The 19,050-nt window shown below is 37.0% G+C and overlaps 1 protein-coding gene across 8 annotated transcripts in view; it reads left to right on the forward strand.

Annotated features, from left to right (window-relative positions):
* ST7 (suppression of tumorigenicity 7) overlaps window positions 1–19,050 on the forward strand; it is a 254,173-nt gene that overhangs the window by 50,786 nt on the left and 184,337 nt on the right. Inside the window, exon 1 of one of the 8 annotated variants that reach the window (XM_067746810.1) lies at window positions 1,398–1,809. The exons of the other annotated variants lie outside the window; for them this stretch is intronic. Within the exon in view, the coding sequence (XP_067602911.1) occupies window positions 1,788–1,809 (22 nt within the window). The 5' untranslated portion in view covers window positions 1,398–1,787. Of the gene's footprint in view, window positions 1–1,397; window positions 1,810–19,050 lie in introns of those variants that run through there. 8 annotated transcript variants of the gene reach the window in all.

The raw sequence follows: 19,050 nt of genomic DNA on the forward strand, positions 1-19,050 counted from the left end.
TACCTGACACATAGTAAACATTTAGTAAATATTAGTTATTATTATCTTAGCTACAACAAAGTATTTATTCTTATGTATAATCTTTGCAATTTCTTCATAATGGTTCAGCATTTTCAGTAAGATAAAGGTCCAATTACCTTGAATAAATTATGCACATCCATACAATGGAATATTGTGTAACCATTTAAAGATGAGATAGATCTACATATACTGACCAGAGAGTTATTAATGATATTTTTTAGATGGTAATTTGCAGTTCCACAATCATATAAGAATTTAATGTTTAAAAACTGTGTTATATAAAGACATGTCTTTGTAAACTTTAGAAAATATTGGAAAAAGTATATACCTTAGATGAATGGATGGAAAAGAAACTTGAGCTTTTGAACTTCCTATTTTATATGATTTTAAAAGTGGGATTATTGAAAAAACATACTTTTTATGCATTTCAATATTTAAAAAATATTAGAACAAAGCTTTCTTTGCTTGTGTTGGATAGACATTCTAATTAAAGTCTATGCACTTATAGCTTTTAGAAAAAACAGATTTCTAAGAGTAAAGGTAATGCAGGTAATGAGTCAAGAGACAAAATAATAATATCTTCTTTGTGTTGATGGATGAAGAATAATTATGCCCACTTGCACACAGGTGTACACTGGTGTGTGCACACAGCGTTAACATGACTGCGTTACTTGGGAGAAATGACAGGAATTCTCACGAGGTAAAATGAAGAAAAATAAGGCAAAAGAGACGGGATAGGAGAAATATGTGTACATACATATATTCCTAGAGTATAGAGTGGTGGTTTTCACATTTGAATAATAGTTGCAAAATAAATAATAATGTATTCACTAACATTTGAGTGCTCACTGGGTGTTAAGCAGTGTTCTAAGTGCTTATAGTATTATTTTACTGTTACATTTGCTTGTGAATTTATATGCCCAGAAAGTGTGTGGAATAGTTTACATATTTTCACATATTTGTGGTTGAGTGTACAACCCCTGATCTGTTAGTCTACCACAAGCCTACTGAAAAAACAGTGAGCTCTGAAGTTATTTTAAAAGGTAGGTTATTTTTCTCATTTCTGATATTCTTAATTCCCTTGAAAAGTTCTACTTGCTGCCTAAAACCAAGAACTCTGATTTGCATATCTTTGTGGTTGGTTGCTATAAAGCCAATATTTAAATTTCTTTGAGGTCTCTTTTAGTGCCTGGTATCACAGGATGAAGATCTTGTCAGGAGGGTGAATATATATGTGGCTCTTGGTCTTGTGCATTTTGGGACGAAGGAATTCCCCTTTGAATTGCCTGCTCCCCTGAAGCCCCTGGAGCCTCTGGCTCAAGCAGCGCAGTCGGTCTGTGCAGTGTCTCTGACGTCACCAGTGTATGCATAAGCCCTGCTATTGTCTTACTGCTATAACAGGGCTGGGGATTGCAGTATCCGCTGTTGCTGCTGATCCCAGTCTTGCCCCTGCTGCTACCTAGTCCTGCCTCCCTGCATCCCAGAAGAGCCACGTCGGCCTGCCTTTCCGTGTTGGATTTTCCAAAACAGCTCTTCGGTTTTTGGTGCTGTAGGAGACCTTGCTTTTCAATCACACGGGAGAACACTGAAGCTTGTAAGAGGAGAATCTGGCAGCTGGACACAGCTTGGACTGCATTGTCTGTCTTCATGACCTCTGCTGTGTAGCAGCTCATCTCTCCACTCTCACACGTACACTCTCCTCGATTTTTCTTCCTTCCTTTTTTTCCTTTCTTCTAATCTTTTAAAAGCAGCCTCTGGAGCCAGCCATGTTTGGCACTGAATCTTCATGTAAGTAAATGGATCTCACTTTGCTGTTTAGAAATCTGTTTGCTGTCATGGTTTCATTGGCTTGGAGTTCATATCACTTTGCCTTAGGTCATTAACAGCTTTTGTATTTTGGCTCTAATTACAAAGAAATTGGTCTCAGGGAAGGGACTCCCCCTTATCTGGGTTATTCATCCTTAAGGCCAGGGATGTCAGTGTGGTCAAAACCAGGCCTCCAAGAGGGAGGGGAGGAAGACAGGAATCCGGGCAGCCTCCCCAGAACGTGTTAATTGATGGGATCAAGTCTGTCACTGATCTATTGTTGTGGGTTCTATAATGGTCCTTAAACCCTAAAATAGATACTGGAGGATCTGAGGTGATAATGTTTATTAAAAAGGAAAAAAGGGCTTACATTTTTTATCTAAAAGGAGAATGGGGGTATCATTATATCCTCTTCTTCCATATTTTTACAGAAACATAGGAGTAGATATTATATGTAGATTTAAAGAATGAGAAATAAGCTTTATTTTTAAAGATGGATTTTTTTTTTAATCCTCAATGGCTTCAATTTTGATATGCTGGCTAGTGCCACAGTCCAGCAGCATTGTATCTGTCTTAAAACTTATACAATGAAATTGCTTTGGTGCAGAGCAGGCCCTGCACAAGGGGCTGGGCTGGATGGCACTTGTAGACAGCTAAAACGGGTATTTGAAAAATGATGACCAGCCTAAGTAATGAGGATTATTTAATGCTGGATGTAGAATAGTATAACTTGTCGATGCAGTTATACAGGCTCTGCAGACTATTTTGTCATTATCCATAAGCAAAGGTGACAGTTAAGAATTTCTAAAGAGACTCAACCTGCTGACCTAGAACATTAAACATTGGCAAGACACTGTCTTTGTGGGGAGAGGGGGTTAGGGTAGGAATTTAGGAAACACATTTCTTATGAATATGTAATCCAACCTTTTCTTTCTGATCTCAGGTGATCAGTGTGACTGTTTGTGCATAGCTGATGATTATTCCAGAATAGTAGTATTTCAAGAGAGCTAATAATCTTCAGTTCTTTTGTTCTTGATTGGCTTTTTTAAAGGGTGGATTATTTTTGTTGGTTTACCCAGAGGCTTCCCATTTCTGAAATTACCACACTGCATTATCAACGTCAAGATAGAATAACAATGAGATGTAATGTCCCATTCAGCATGTGACAATTTTATTTTCTAATAATTTAAAAATGTTTTTTGAATTCACTTAATGATACATTTGGAATTATTGTCACCCAAGAAATAGAAACAGATTATTTAGTGGCAAAGACCTTCCAGTTTCATTTCAGTCATGGAATTTTGTTTATGTAGGAACCTAGGTATAGATAGAAATATTTATCTACTAAAGGAAAATTAGTCTTATTACTTTGTTTAGCTGAAAATGCAAGTTGAAACTCAGTGTGGGACTCTTTGGGTTCTTGGCATAGGGACTCTAACATTGTGTGGCCAGGTTTACCAAGCAGACATGTTGACTTTCTTGATCATTAAACCTGATCTTTTGATAATATCACACGTGTGCTATGTGCTATGTTTGAAAACTGCTGGTTGCTTTTGGTCTCCATAGCTACCAAATTACTGCACAGGTAGAATACCATTCAGAAGACAGAACATCATCATGTAGGTTTTGGGCATTTTTTGACTTTACTGAGTATTAAATTTTGTTTCCTGCTTGTCCCTAGAAGACCATAGATAGATTTGTACTGTCAGTGATTGTAAAGTGTTGAGAATGGACTGCTTTCTTTAGATAAGGAGATTCCTTAAATCTGTACTCAGAGTTAAGAAAATTGTATTTTCTTTGTGTTTTGAGGCATAGCTTTTCTAGACCTATAATGTCCATCTTTTGGAGGCTATTTTATAGGCTGAGCCTATCTATATTTGGAATATTCTGAAAAATAGTCACATTAAAAGTTCTAATTAGTTCAGAAGGGATCTTCCGAACCACCTAGGATATTCTTACTAAACTTTTACAATAAATACTTGTTTAGCCATCTACTCGATGTACAGTGCTGTGCTAGATGCTGGAAAGGTCTGTTTTTTTTTCTAACATGTTCTGATTTCATGATTCTTATCCTTGATTTCTGGTTACAGTACCTTACTTGTATTGGATGCTTTTACTTTTTAAATTGAGGTATGGTTTACATACGATAAAATGCGTAAGTCAAGGTGTGTAGCTCATTGAATTTTTGCCTATGTTTACACTTATGGAACCACTACCCAGTTTGAGATACAGAACATTTCTGTTACTCCAGAAAGTTTCCTTGTGATGACCCTTCCCAGTCAATTTTACTTCTCCTCCTCACCAAAAGGTAATCACTATTCTGAATTCTTTTGACATAGTCACTTGTACATGGCTCTTTAAAATTTTCTTTCTCTCCTCCTTGCTCTTTGCTCATAAGAGAAGGAAATGTCGGGCTTCCCTGGTGGCGCAGTGGTTGAGAGTCCGCCTGCCGATGCAGGGGACACGGGTTCATGCCCTGGTCCGGGAAGATCCTGCATGCTGCGGAGCGGCTGGGCCCGTGAGCCATGGCCGCTGAGCCTGCGCGTCCGGAGCCTGTGCTCCGCAATGGGAGAGGCTACAACAGTGAGAGGCCTGCGTACCGCAAAAAAAATAAAAAATAAAAAAAGAGAAGGAAATGTCAATAGAAATGTCCATGTCTTCACTTTCAAGTACTGGATTGATTAAGTTGACTTTTTGTTTCAGACCTTTGAAGTCAGGAATTTGAGGTAACCTGGGTATCACATTATAACATGTTTTGTCTCACTGAAAATAGTATTGCTTAATTTAAATGCCAAAAAAGCACCCACCTCTTCCATACACACACACACACACATACATACACAAAAGAGCCTTAAAAGTGACAAAAAATTTACCTGGAAGAGTAGACCCTTGTTTAACAAAGTTAAAACTTACATAGTTATGGCAACAAAATTAATAAATGCTTTGTCTGACCTCATTTCAGTGAATACCTTCTTTTCTTAAAAATTTTATTTATTTAGGCTGTGTTGGGTATTTGTTGTTGCATGCGGGCTTTCTTTAGTTGCGGCGAGCGGGGGCTACTCTTCATTGCAGTGCGTGGGTTTCTCACTGTGGTGGCTTCTCTTGTTGCAGAGCATGGGCTCTAGGTGTGCAGGTTGCAGTAGTTGTGGCACTTGGGCTCAGTAGTTGTGGCTCGTGGGCTCTACAGTGCAGGCTCAGTAGTTGTGGCACACGGTCTTAGTTGCTCCACAGCATGTGGGATCTTCCTGGACCAGGGCTTGAACCCATGTCCCCTACACTGGCAGGCGGATTCTTAACCATTGTGCCACCAGGGAAGGCCCAGTGAATATCTGCTTAATTCACTTTAGTGAATAACTCCAACAGTGCCAGTCACATTTTTTCTCACTTAGTGTATCTGAATCTCCCATAGTTGTGTAAATTGGGCACAATCTGTTTTCAGCCCACTTTTAAATGGAAGTGTTTTATGTTATGTGTAGATTAATCATTAGTACAAAGCAGGAAGTATAGCTTCTGTAACTCTGTTACCATCTTGATATATTTCACCGAGCTTTTCCTTTACTGAAATTTCCCATGTCTAAAAATGGGAGTAGTAAGTCTGCTGTTAATCTGCTTTGAGGAAATGCAATTTTAGTCTGTGATCAAAATAATTTAGGTTTAAGAAGAAAGTACTAAAATTAAGTTTTGGGAGGGGAGTGGTCCTTAAAATGCATATTTTAGGTACTTGACTTAATGATAGTTCATATTTTAAAATTGATAAATTGAATTCTGTAAAACTTAAAAATTTTTCATTTCCTCTTAAAATTTTATAAATGGAGAAAAAGTTCATCTTTTCTTTTTGTGGAGTAAGGAACACTGGTTTTGTACTGCATCCTTCCTCATAAAGCCAGTTATTCTCCAAAGAGTAAATACTTCAAGTACATGGGCATTTATTCAATTAGCGTTTATCTAGCTTGGTCCTCCTCCTGTTTCCCCTCCTATGTTTAACTTTTTCAGGCCTCAAGGGTACCATTTAACATGTGCTGTGGTGGGAATTGTGCCCTGGTCTAACAAATTAATGTGTCTTCCAAAGCACCTACCTTATTAGTCCAGTGAAGAGAGCAACATCTTACCTTTTCAGAAAGTGTGCCCTTGGGGCAAATAGTGTCATTCAATCCCTCCTCTCAACATTTTGTTATAGTTGTGATATATTAGAAAGAACATCTAGTGTTATCTCGAAAGGGAGAAAGAAATCACCAAAGTCCGAACAGAGCAGTAGTATTTTGTGAGCTTAGTGGTGATGGGGAAATGGTGGACCTGTGTGTCAGAGTGTCAGTTCTCTTTAGCTCTGGTGTGGCTGGCCCACAAGTCTTCCCTGCCATTCTCTGCATGCCCACATCACCTTCAGTAGGCAGCTAGATGCTGGAAAGCATTTGGGGTGTGGGTGATGCCCCATGCAGTTTTCTTTGATGGGCACCAAAAGTGCAGCTTTTTTTTTTTTTTAAATAAATTTATTTATTTGTCTGTGTTGGGTCTTTGTTGCTGCACGCAAACTTTCTCTAGTTGCAGTGAGCAGGGGCTACTCTTCGTTGTGGTGCGCGGACCTCTTCCTGCAGTGGCTCCTCTTGTTGCGGAGCACGGGCTCTAGGCACGTGGGCTTCGCAGTTGTGGCACGCGGGCTCAGGCTCAGTAGTTGTGGCTCATGGGCTCTAGAGCACAGGCTCAGTAGTTGTGGTGCACGGGCTTAGTTGCTCTGCGGCATGTGGGATCTTCCCAGACTAGGGCTGGAACCTGTGTCCCTTGCTTTGGCAGGCAGATTCTTTTTTTTTATTTTAAAGAGTGTGCTTTTTTTTGTTTGTTTGTTTGCTGCGTTGGGTCTTCGTTGCTGTGTGCGGGCTTTCTCTAGCTGAGGGCAAGCGGGGGCTACTCTTCGTTGCGGTGCGCGGGCTTCTCATCGCAGTGGCTTCTCTTGTTGCAGAGCATGGGCTCTAGGTGCGTGGGCTTCATTAGTTGCGGCACGCGGGCTCAGTAGTTGTGGCTCATAGGCTCTAGAGCACAGGGTCAGTAGTTGTGGTTCACGGGCTTAGTTGCTCCGTGGCATGTGGGATCTTCCTAGACCAGGGCTAGAACCCTTGTCCTCTGCGTTGGCAGGCGGATTTTTACTGCGCCACCAGGGAAGCTCTGGCAGGCAGATTCTTAACCACTGTGCCACCAGGGACGTCCCAACAGCTGTTGCTTTTTATTTTCATTACTGATGAATGCATTAATTTGGAACTGACAGCTTCTCAGTTTTAATAGTGAGTATGGTACCATGTTTCTAAGAACAATGTAATTATCTCAAATTTTGAGCCATTATGTGGGAGATAGTAAAATGAATATACCCTAGCAATATTAGGTCACCAAGAAACTGTATAATTAAATGGGCATCTCTTTGATAGAGAAATAAATGAGTCCCACTCCGTTTTTATGTGCATTTCAGGGCCATTCTTGACAACCAATCATACGTGAGATTAAACTTAGGTCTATTGTTTTGGTGTAATTTTTGTGAGTTGGTTGAGATGTTAACAGCAACTGTGGTCATTCAAAAAATGGCTATTCACACCTGGACTATTTTGCAATATAAGCCCTAGTTCTTGTTAAATAATTGTATGAGACTGCTGTTTTTGCTGTCATATGTATGTTTGACATTTTAGTACTATATCTCCCCTGCTTTATTAGTTTTTGTCATATGAAACTAGGTAATTTAGAAACAGCCATTTTCCTTTCCTACGTTTTTAATCTGGCTGTTAGTATTTAGCTGTATTGAATTTTAGATGCTTTCATCTTACTTAAAATACAAATACTTAAATATACACCCAAAAACTTACCTCTAATTCTGCACTCAGAACATTGAATAAAAGAAAAAATATTATTACATGACTTTAGATAAATAGAAACCACAGACTGCTAAAGTCACAAATAAGGAAAAATAATTATAGATCACTGGGATTTACACTGGGACATGGTCATACAGGAGGCTGGGAAGTTAAAGCTCATATAACACTTTTGACTTATCTTACTATATTATTGTCTTTTCTTTCCTTTTGACAATGTGAGTTCTGATGTGAAATTTCCTCTTGGGTTTCTTGCCTGTTAACAGTTGACATCATAATTTTTAGTATCAAGGGAATATTTTAAACTAAATAAAGATAGGAATTTTTTTACTTCTGGGTATATACTAATTCTACTAGTACAGAAATGGAATAAAAATACCCAGTGGTTATTTTAAAATTCTCAGATTATTTATTTTCACTTGAGTATTAGTTTCCCTAATTGTTAGTTTGGTTTGTTCAGCAGAAATTACACATGAGTTTTCAGTGATCTGTTGTTTTCATTGTCACAATGGACCAGATTTATATCCTGTATAAACCGTGGGGAGTCTATGGGGAAAAATTACCATATATGGAAACTTTCCTTATAGAATCCCCATGGAGTTACACAGGATGTGAATAGAATTGTTATGGATTCTGAGTTGCAAAAGTCACTGACAATGTGTATTTTGAACATTAATAGTAGTTATCACATTAAATTATGTTCAAATACTATTACATTTTCAATACAAAACCATATGGAACACAAGAATATGAATTGTATGGTCATTTTAAAATTGTTTTACAAAGCGTATTTATATCCCACCATTTTTTTCCTAATAAGTGTAAAACATTCATTAACACACTTATTAGTGTGTCTTTAATTAGAAAATGCCAGTTTTGAATTATTTAAAAGTCCTGTAATGTAGTCACATTTGCTGTGCTGGAGTAGTAAATTGTAATATTTTCTCTATAGAGATTTTGCTTTTATTAATAATGGATTCAGATAATTGTGAACTGAAGGACCAAGATATAGTTTAATACATGTTGTAGAAATGGCAGCAACCACGTGCCAGATACAGTGACTAAGTGCAGAGACTCTGGTGCTTGATCGCCTGGATGCAAATAACGGCTTTACCACATTCTGCCAGGGTTTGGCCATCTACCATCTAAGCTCTTGGGGCCCAAAATGTGGCTGATCCAATGACCTCTTGATGTTAGGGGAATCTGCCTTTTTGGGCCAGGACATCTGCATCAGGGTAACGCTTATCAAGGGTCACTGTGGAGATTAGACTCTGGCAGTGCGAAAGACTGGCTGAGGAAAGGGAAATCTCACTTCCTAAGACTGGGTGGAAGTTCCATCACGGGGATCTTTGAAGGGACCCCGTAGGAGATTTGAAGGGAGGAGACAGCATGAAACTGATGAAATAGGTCAGGGTTGGCAAATGCCCAGCATATTTCTCACTACTGGTCATCCCTGTGGCAGACATCACTAACTGGTCACAGCACTTTTGTAGAATTGCCTTAAGTCATAAAGGGTTGAAATGTTTTCCTCTTAAAACACTTATCTGTGCAAGTGTTTTCCACATTAGTGTGAACAATAGTCACATGAATAAATATTTAAATAAACTTGAAAACAATTATTGAACTAAGAAAAAAAATTAGGAATCTTAAGTGTTCCAGTAATATCCCTTTTTATATAAAATAAACATACCATTCTGTGTTACATTGTGATTCTCAGTAATATCAAAATAATTCAGAGCTGCCTCTCGTTTTTTTTTTTTTTTTTTAATTTTTTTTTTTCTTTATTTTTTTGGCCGCGTCGGGTCTTAGTTGTGGCATGTGGGATCTTTTGTTGCATCGTGCAGGCTTCTCTCTAGTTGTGGTGCTCGGGCTTCTCTCTCTAGTTGTGGCGTGCGGGTTTTCTCTCTCTAGTTGTGTCACGCGGTTAGTTGCCCCATGGCATGTGGGATCTTAGTTCCCCGACCAGGGATCGAACCGGCGTCCCCTGCATTGAAAGATTCTTTACCACTGGACCACTGGACCACCAGGGAAGTCCCCGCTACTCTCTTTTGAATGAACTTTACACCAATTGAAGACATATCCCCAGAGTGTAGCAGCATACCTAACATATACACTAAGCACTCATTCTTTGAAATTTGAATCTGCTGTGGCTTAATGTAATATTGAAAATATGATGTGTGGGCTTTATAGGGGATTGATACTCAGTTTAATTAAATTTTCCAGGCTAAGGAGTTTATCACACATAACTGGCACATATCAGAAATATGTCAGTGGACAACTCTTACCTGTCACCCTTCAGGCAGGAGTAGGTGACAATATGGACTTTTATTATTAAGCCCAAATTTGTTAGAGGTAAACTGCCATTTACTGATACTTTGCTATGTACTGTTAACTTGACTACATCTCATCTAAGTTCACTTATCATTTTTTTAAGATATTTAAATAAAAATAACGAGGAATTGTAATCATCAGTTCATTTACAGCATGAAAACTGAGAATTGTTTCTTTGCCCATCCTGATGTAATTTTAGGAATGAGAAAAATTATGCTCCATTTCTTTGTGAGAATTTCAGACTAAGACTCAGGCTTATTGGCATGCTTTGGGGAACAGTGAGTCTGCTTGGGATGCGTACCGATTAGGAAACTGCAGTGACTCCATTAGCGTATTGTTTACTACTTCCTTTATCCACGGCTACTTCTAGAACACCTGGGCTTAGCGGGAGGCTTTGGTAGGGTTTGGCCTGGTGATAGTCCACGCATGGGCTTGACTCAAGTCTGGAATTTCTTACCTGAAACTTTCCTAGATTTGTTTTAGTATAATGGTGTTTCAGTTGTCTATTGCTATATAACAAACTACCCCAAAATATAGTAACTTAAAATAAGCATTTATTATTATATTTCACAGTTCTGCAGATTGACTGATTGACTGGAACCACTGGTGGTTCTTATGTAGGGTCTCTAATGTGGTTGCAGTCAGATATCTTCTGGGCTGCCGTCATCTAAAGGCTCATCTGAGCTGGAGGGCCAGGATAGCTCTCCCACATGGATATCAGTTGAGGCTGGCTGTTGACCTGAGGCTCAGCTGAGGTTGTAGGCAGCAATGCCTATTCTTGGTTTCTCTATGAGGTTCAAGCTTCTCAAATCATGGTGCTGGGTTCTCAGAGGAAGCATCCTGTGCCATAGCATCCAAGAGACCCAGGAGGAAGCAGCAAGGTTCCTTATGACCTGGTCTTGGAAGTCTTAGAAGTCACTTCCACCATATTATATTGGCCAAGCAAGTCACTAAGATGAGCCTAGATTCAAAGAGCAGGGAATTGGATTCCTCTTGGTGAGGCAGTGGCAAGAGTGCATTGTAGAAGAGCAAGTAGAATGGAAAATATCTTAGTGGTCATCTTTGGAAAATACACTTTGTCACAAGTTGTTTCCAAGCTCTACTCCGTGAAGTTGGTGCTTCAGGGTTTTGTAAATCAGGGGTCTGCAAACTTTTTCTGTAAAGAGCCAGATAGTGAATATTTTAAACTTGTGGCCCATTCAGTCTCTTTTGCAGCTACTCAACTCTGCCATTGTAGCACAAAAGCAGCCAGAGACAAATGAGTGTGGCTGTGTTCCAAGAAGCCTTTATTTATGGATGTGGAAATTCGGATTTTATATAATTTTCACATGTCAAAAAATATTCTTCTTCTTTTGTTGTTTTTTTTCAACTCTTTTAAAATGTAAAAAAAATTCTTAGATCAAGGGCCATACAAAACCAGATGGTAGGCAGACTTTAGCCCATGCGCCTTAGTTTGCTGACCCCTGCTCTTAATATTTGATTTGAATTTCATTTTTAATTGCTAAAAAACCTAAAAGAACAACAGATACATTCATATATTAAAAATAACTAATTCTGATATGTGGGGAACTACTGATAGATGAACTTAGGTTCTCATTGGTTGATGTTATTATTAAATATTATAAATTTGAACTTATAAATGTATGTCAGTTTTACATATTGGGCTCTGGCATAATATTCTGTTTGAGAAAAGGTTGTGTTAAAAATGACTGAAAAAAATAGAACAAAGAAACAAAATCACAGGACATTTGAAGGCTTAATTTCTAGTCTGTTCTCACAATAACACTAGGTAAGACAGACTATGGAGAACTTCTGTTTGATTCAATTTCACAGATATTTATGGAATGGAGAGGAATAGCATGTGATAAGAGTTAAGAGGGCAAAAAGCTTTCAAAAAGTTTAAAGTTCAACTGGATATGGGGGGTGAGGCAGTGAGAGGAGAACAGAGAGGGTTATGATATTAAAACGATATGTTTCTCTTTCAGTTAAAGCAGTGTAAATGAGATTATTTTTGACACAGGTACCCATAAATCAAAGAAAAAATTGGATGTCATTGGAATTGGCATTATATAATAGGCAGAATATGACAAGGGAAGCCAACTTTTTCTTTAAATAATTTTATTGGAGAGCAATATACATATGATAAAATTATCCATTTTTAAAAGTATATCCATTTAAATGTACAGTTTGATGAATTTTGGCAAATGTGTACCTATGTGTAACCATCATTATCAGCACAATCAAAATATAGAACATATCCGTCACCCCACAAAATTACCTTGTGCCAGTTTGCAGTGAATCTCCATGTTTCTAGAATTTCATATAAATGGGATCATACAATGTATACTTGTTTCATTCAGCATAATGTTTTCAGTCATGTTGTTGTGGCTAGTCGTAGTTCATTTCTTTTTTATTACTGAGTAGTAGAGAAAATACATAGTTGGCTCAGCCATTTGCCTGTTGATACTGAGTTTTTTCCTGTTTTTGGTTCTTATGAACAAAGCTGATGTAATTACTCATGTTTAATTCTCTGTGTGGACATATGTTGTCATTTTTCTTGGGTAAGACCTCAATTGTTGAGAAATTGCCAAGTTGTTTTCCGAAATGGTTATATTTTTTTGCATTCCCATCAGCAATGTGTGGGAGTTCAGTTGCTTTATATCTTGTCAGCACTTGATGTTGTCAGTCTCTTTAATTTTAGCTAATCTAATGAGTGTGTAGTGGTATATTGTGATTTTAACTTACACTTCCCTCATCAGCAAAGATGTTGAACATCTTTTCACGTGCTTATTGACCATTGGTATATCTTCACTGATGAAGTGTCTGTTCAAATACTTTGACTTATAATTGAATTTTAAGAGTTCTTCATATATTTTGATACGATCTTTTTAAAGACATATGTCTTGATAATATTTTCTTATAGTCTGTAGCTTTTTGTTTTCTTAATGATGTTACATTTTTAATTTTCATAAAATACAGTTTTTCAGTGTCTTGTGTCCTATGTAAATTTTTTTCCTAACCTAAGGTCATAAAGGTTTTTCTCCCAAACGTTTTATATGTTTTGCTTCTATGTGTACTATGATCCATTTTCAGTAAATTTTTGTGTATAGTGTGGGGTAATGATGGACATTTATTTTTTTTCCGCCAAAATTCAGTTGTTCCAGCACCATTTCTTGAAAAGACAATCCTTTCCCCATTGAATTGGCAACTTTATCAAAAATCAGTTGTCTCTCTATTTTATTCCAGAGATCTCTATGTTTATCCTTAGACCATGGTATTATAGTCTTGATTGCTACAGATTTATGATTCCTTTTGAAATCAAGTAGTGTAAGCACTCCAGTTCTGTTCTTTTTCAAAATTGTTTTGGCTATACTTGATTCTTTCATACCCATAGAAATTTTAAAATTTGCTTGTCAATTTCTACAAAAAGTCCTACTGGTATTTTGATTGAGAGTGTTTAATCTATAAAGCAGTTTGGGGGGAGTTGATGGTTTAACAATTTTGAGTCTTCCAATTCATGAACATGGTATATCCATCCTTTCATTTAAGTCTTCTTTAGTTTCTCTCAGCAATGGTAAAATGAGTTATGAAATTAAAAGAATAGTTGGGGTTTCTTTTTTTCACTGATAAAAGAATACTTATCTAGAGTAGAGTAACTTACCTCACCCACTGAATATTTGTTTCTAGGGAAAGTATAGTAAAATGTAAAAGTTGGTGGTATTAGTAAAATCTCATTAATTCAAATTTGGAAGACTTGCTTGAACTTGTGAAAAGTCTTAAATAGCCTGAAAAATGAGACTTTACTAAACATGTTGTCATGTAAAAGTCTTTGGGGAGATATATTTTAACAAATAGATAAGCAGAGTTTGTATGTTTATGTAAAATGCTGTTTTTACAGCACTTAAAACATTTGCTCTCTCAACATGATAAACTACTTCTTTCTTCCTCTTGTTTGTTATCTTAGGAAATCACTTTCTTATATTTTAGAAGTAAATTTACTACAGTTTTTACCTAAATATTCACATTTCTTTAATTAGAAGGATCTGAACTTACAAATTTTTATATTTAGAAACAGGATCCCTCTTCTTATGAAACTGGTCCTATAGTCCTACTGGGTTACCAGCCTTTTTAAGAGTCTATTAAATCTATTGATCCTTATGATTTCAAGAGATTTTAAGACAACCTCTCTCTAAAAATACATTCAGGATGGCATTTGTCACCTTTAAAAGTTAAATTGAATTTGAATTGACTTTATTTTTTTAAGAATGTTTTCTAATTATTTGACACTAGTTGTGATAATTTCCAAAGTTTTCAAACTTCATGAAGCCAGATTTGATAGAGATTGAATTGACCTGACATAGCATATTATGTATATGCATTATAAATATGAATCAGTAAACATTTATCTAATGCCTAAAGCAACTAACATCAAATCCCCCCACCCTTGTTTTAAGAAGCTTATAAAACAGCAGTCCTATAATAACCCCCAGGTAACTAACGTAGTCTTTTGAAAACTATGGGGATGAATATACTTAATGGATTATGAGTTCATCTGTACTGACTTTCTCACCCTTTTTCTGAGTTGGTTCCAGGTAGCCCTACTATATTAGGTATTTTTGGTGTAAGTATATAGCACAATGCTTCAGAACCTGGGAGTTGAGACAGACAGACAAGGGGGCCTAGTTTTACTCAGTAGCTGTGAGCATCTTATCTCAGCCTTAGTTTGTTCATCTGTAAAATGGATATAATAGGTAACCTCATGAGATTCTTATAATTCTTAAGTGAAATAGGTAGGTAGGGGGACAAGCCCTTAATGGCACATAAGCAATCAATAGTTTAATTATTTTTAAAGTTTTGCATACCAGAAATACTACATAGTATATGTATATTGGTTATGAGATGGAGTATAATTGAGGGTAGAAATGGCAGCATCAGATGTATACAAATTGAAAAGAATGAGAAAAAATAATTTTAAATGAAAAAGTTATTATTTGGTCCCTGCCATCTGGCAGCCTACATTCTCAGGGGACAGGATGAATGAAATATATATAAAATTCATGCATATATACTTTATTTTAGTATTGATTTGTAGAAACGTTTTCATACATATACGGTTACCTAAGATAAGTTACCTAAGATAAGTGTTCTTGCTTCTCTTTATATCCACAGTCTCCTAGCTTCTGGTATTATTCTCATGGGTTTCTGTAATAGTCACCTTAACTTGTCTTCTTAGGTCCCCTTCCACCATGCCTAGGTGATTTTTTTGCCTCTTTAAAAAAATTGAGATATAATTAACATACTATAAAATGCACAGATATTGTCTTCTATTAGTTTTGACAATTTTACATGCACCTATAAGCACCACCCAAGTAAGATATAGAGCATTTCTCATCACTTCAGAAAGTTCTCTTGTGCCTTTTCCAAATGGTTTCCCTCATCACTAGGCAGTCATTTTCTGATTTTTATGATTTAAGATTAGTTTTGCCTTGGAGTTAACGTATGTGGAATTACACAATTTGTATTCTTTTATGTCAGCTAGCTTGCGGATCATGTTTTCCAATGGCCAACAGCTGTTCAAAAACTCGATGACTCTGCTTTTTGAACTAAATATAAACTTTTTGCCCAGGTGTTTAAAGCTAGCCACCATACGGTTGCCACTTTCCTCTCCTGGCTTATCTCCCACTACTACTCTGTATTTATTATTTGCTTTTTCCTGAGTGCCTTTTCTCATGCAAGAGCCTCTATTTGGATCTTACCTCTATTTCCAGCTATTCAAATCTTAACCATTCTCTAACTCTTTGAAGTTCATCTCAGGTACCAGTTACTCTATGAATTTTCCTGGTTCTCCTAATGTGATGGTTCTCAAGCACTTTTTTTTTTTTTTAATCATCATCCCATGGTCATCATCATAGAAACTTCTTTTGCACACAGAACAATTATTCTCAACTTTTCCAACATCATCCTTCTCCTGTCCCCTACCCCTCTAATCACTGCTCCCTACCAAAACGCATCCCACATTTTTGAATACCCTGTTGCACTTTTTAACGAAGGGTGCATGGTTCCTGGTTTACACGCTCTGGAATCTGACTTTTGAGGCTGAAATTCTCATTCTGCCCAATGTATGACCTTGGGTAGATTAACTAACTTCTCTGCACCTCAGTTTCTTCCTCTGTAAAATGGACATATGTATCGCATACTATATCATGGGCTGTTGTGAGTTTTTAAATGCAATTGAATGCTTATTACTTAGTAAAGACTCAATAAATGTTACCTATTATTATTAGGTATTATCATATTGGAGTTTTTATGTTATTGCTTTATACTTCCAATTGCATTGCATTTTCCCTGTGACTTGGGTTTATTCATCTTAGTGGCTGTCAAACTAAACAATAATAGTAATTTGTCCATTTAATAGTTTTCTGTATGAAAGTCTATGATGTGTTGGGAGATTTATTTAAAGACAGAATATTAGTGGTTCTGGGTTTTGTGCTTAATTCACCTAACACCTGTATTTATTTAATCTCATGTTTCAGGGCGTCTTTCTTATTAAACACAATAATGTCAGGAAAATGTGAATGGAATTCATACCTTTGTAGTGGTACCATATTTTATCTTAGCTCAAGCTGATATTTAAGGAGAATCTTTTAAATACAAATAATCATTCCCTAATTTTTCTGATTTATATGTTTGTAGTTTTGTTTGTTAGATTTTCTTAAAGTCATGCATATCTGTAGTTCTTTTTTTTTTTAAGCTTCATGATACTTTGATATAGATGCTGCAGCATGCTTTGCATTGCTTAACCTCCATTTAAATGGATTAGTGGCATTTGATAAACTTTTTTCTTTTCTTTTTTTTTTTCGTCTGCATTGGGTCTTCTTTGCTGCGTGCAGGCTTCCTCTAGTTGCAGCGAGTGGGGACTACCCTTTGTTGCGGTGTGTGGGCTTCTCATTGCGGTGGCTTCTCTTGTTGCAGAACATGGGCTATAGGCGCACGGACTTCAGTAGTTGTGGCGTGTGGGCTCAGTAGTTGTGGCTTGCAGGCTCTAGAGTGAAGGCTCAGTAGTTGTGGTGCACGGGCTTAGTTCCTCCACGGCATGTAGGATCTTCCTGGGCCAGGGCTCGAACCCGTGTCCCCTACATTGGCAGGTGGATTCTTAACCACTGCACCACCAAGGAAGTCCCTTGATAAACTTCTTGATGCTTAATTGGAATGCACAGAATTATCACTATTTAAGGAGGAATAGTAGGGAAATAAAAGACCTATGAGTTTACTTTGGGGTTTATTTCTTTTAGGTTTTATACTAGCATGTATCAGAGATGTTTTTGTTTGTGTAAGGGGGAACAGACAGCATCATTACTACTCTTCGCAGTATTTGTGTGTATCATGAAAGACTTTTACTGTGGTGTTGCAACATGCCTTGCTTCCCTTCAGGCTCTCACTAAGCAAATACAATCTGTGCTTACATTTGATTTCATGCAGAGGATTGGAGAGTTGGGTTTTTTAGATATAAAATACCCAGGTCCCTGAGTCTTTGGGTCTTCATCGGCTGGTTATTCATCGGCTGCACACTTGACTATCATCCATTTGTTTTTAGTATTAAATTGACCTTTTCCAGGCTCTCTTGTTGAGGAAGTTGGAGTCTGCATAACACCAGCTGTGTGTGGTGTCAGAATGGAACAATAATTCAGGGATACAGAGTATGCCTCGCCTTTGTTTCCTGAAATTGTGCATTGACTCCTTTTGTCAGTAGAATATTTCAAATGAATGAAAGCAACATTTTCTATTTTTAGTTATTGGGGGAGCGGTATTTGCTTTAAAAAGCAAATAACCTGTCTGAAATTTCAAATTTTATTCAGTACATCTAATTTGCTTAAAGTAAAACACACATATGTAGGAGAAATTTTAACTGTCTTCAATGTCATGGTTGTCAGACCCTTTCTCTTCACAGCAACTTGATTATTTAAAGTTATTTTTTAGGCTTTTTCATTTTTAATAAAGGAAATATATCCATTCTAACTACTTCTGCCAGCACGAGAACAGTTTTTTTTCACGAATATTTTCAGGAATTTTTCTGTCTGACATTTTAAAGTAGATAAAAGTGGATTATGTTTATAGAGTTAATATTTCCTTTCCTTTGGCATTGAATGTACTATAATTTGTAGCTTCCAAAAATTAGGGTTAGTCTAGTTTTTTTTTCTTCCCCTGGGTACGTTCTTTGTAGAATAGGTAACCCTCAAAGAATTTGTTAGTTCAGGATCTAATATGAATCAATAAATATTTTCTGCTAACTATTATGGATAACCAGATGATTGGGAGTTCTTGAGACACATACAGAGAAATATATAGCTTTATGTGTACTTTATAAATCATTCTGGAGATTTCTTAGGATATTGGCATTAAAAGCCTGAGGTACTGATTTTTCTTTTTCTGACCTGGACTGCATTTGTGGAGGACCCAGGCTGACAAGTAAAATAGTTCCTTGCTGTTTAATAAATCTTGCTGGGAGTTGTTTATTATGGTTTGGGAAGCTCATTCCATGCATTAAGACTTGACTTTCCTGTGTTTTCTTAGAACTCCTCGCTCCTGAAATACTAAAAATTCTGCTTTGCCTTCCGTGTGGCTGGGCCACCTCCCTATTAGTGACCCATCCTCTTTGCCAGTCAGCTCACGTTATCAGTGATTGGATGTCAGGCCAAATGATGCAGCATATTTTATTTTATCATTTCTGTTGTGTAGGACCCCCCAAAACATCATGTCTGGAATAAGGGACATTATGACATGTATAGTGAATCAGTAGAACTAGATAGGAAATTCCTCAGTATTTTACTCATTGAGCTGACTGGACTTCTATTTAATTTTTTGCTTTTGAAAATTAGTAGTAGAAATAAGGCTAAGTAACAGCTGTGCTAGGCTTTATACTCTTAGTTTCCTTCCCAGTCACTATGAAAATGAGGCATGATCGTTTAAGCTGCCTTTTCAGAGAACCCATTTTGTATTTTGAAAAAGTAGTTGCGTAATAATAAAATGCCCCACATGTGGTGGA

This window comes from Pseudorca crassidens, chromosome 8 (assembly GCF_039906515.1).
Source record: "Pseudorca crassidens isolate mPseCra1 chromosome 8, mPseCra1.hap1, whole genome shotgun sequence".
Classification (NCBI taxonomy): domain Eukaryota; kingdom Metazoa; phylum Chordata; class Mammalia; order Artiodactyla; family Delphinidae; genus Pseudorca; species Pseudorca crassidens.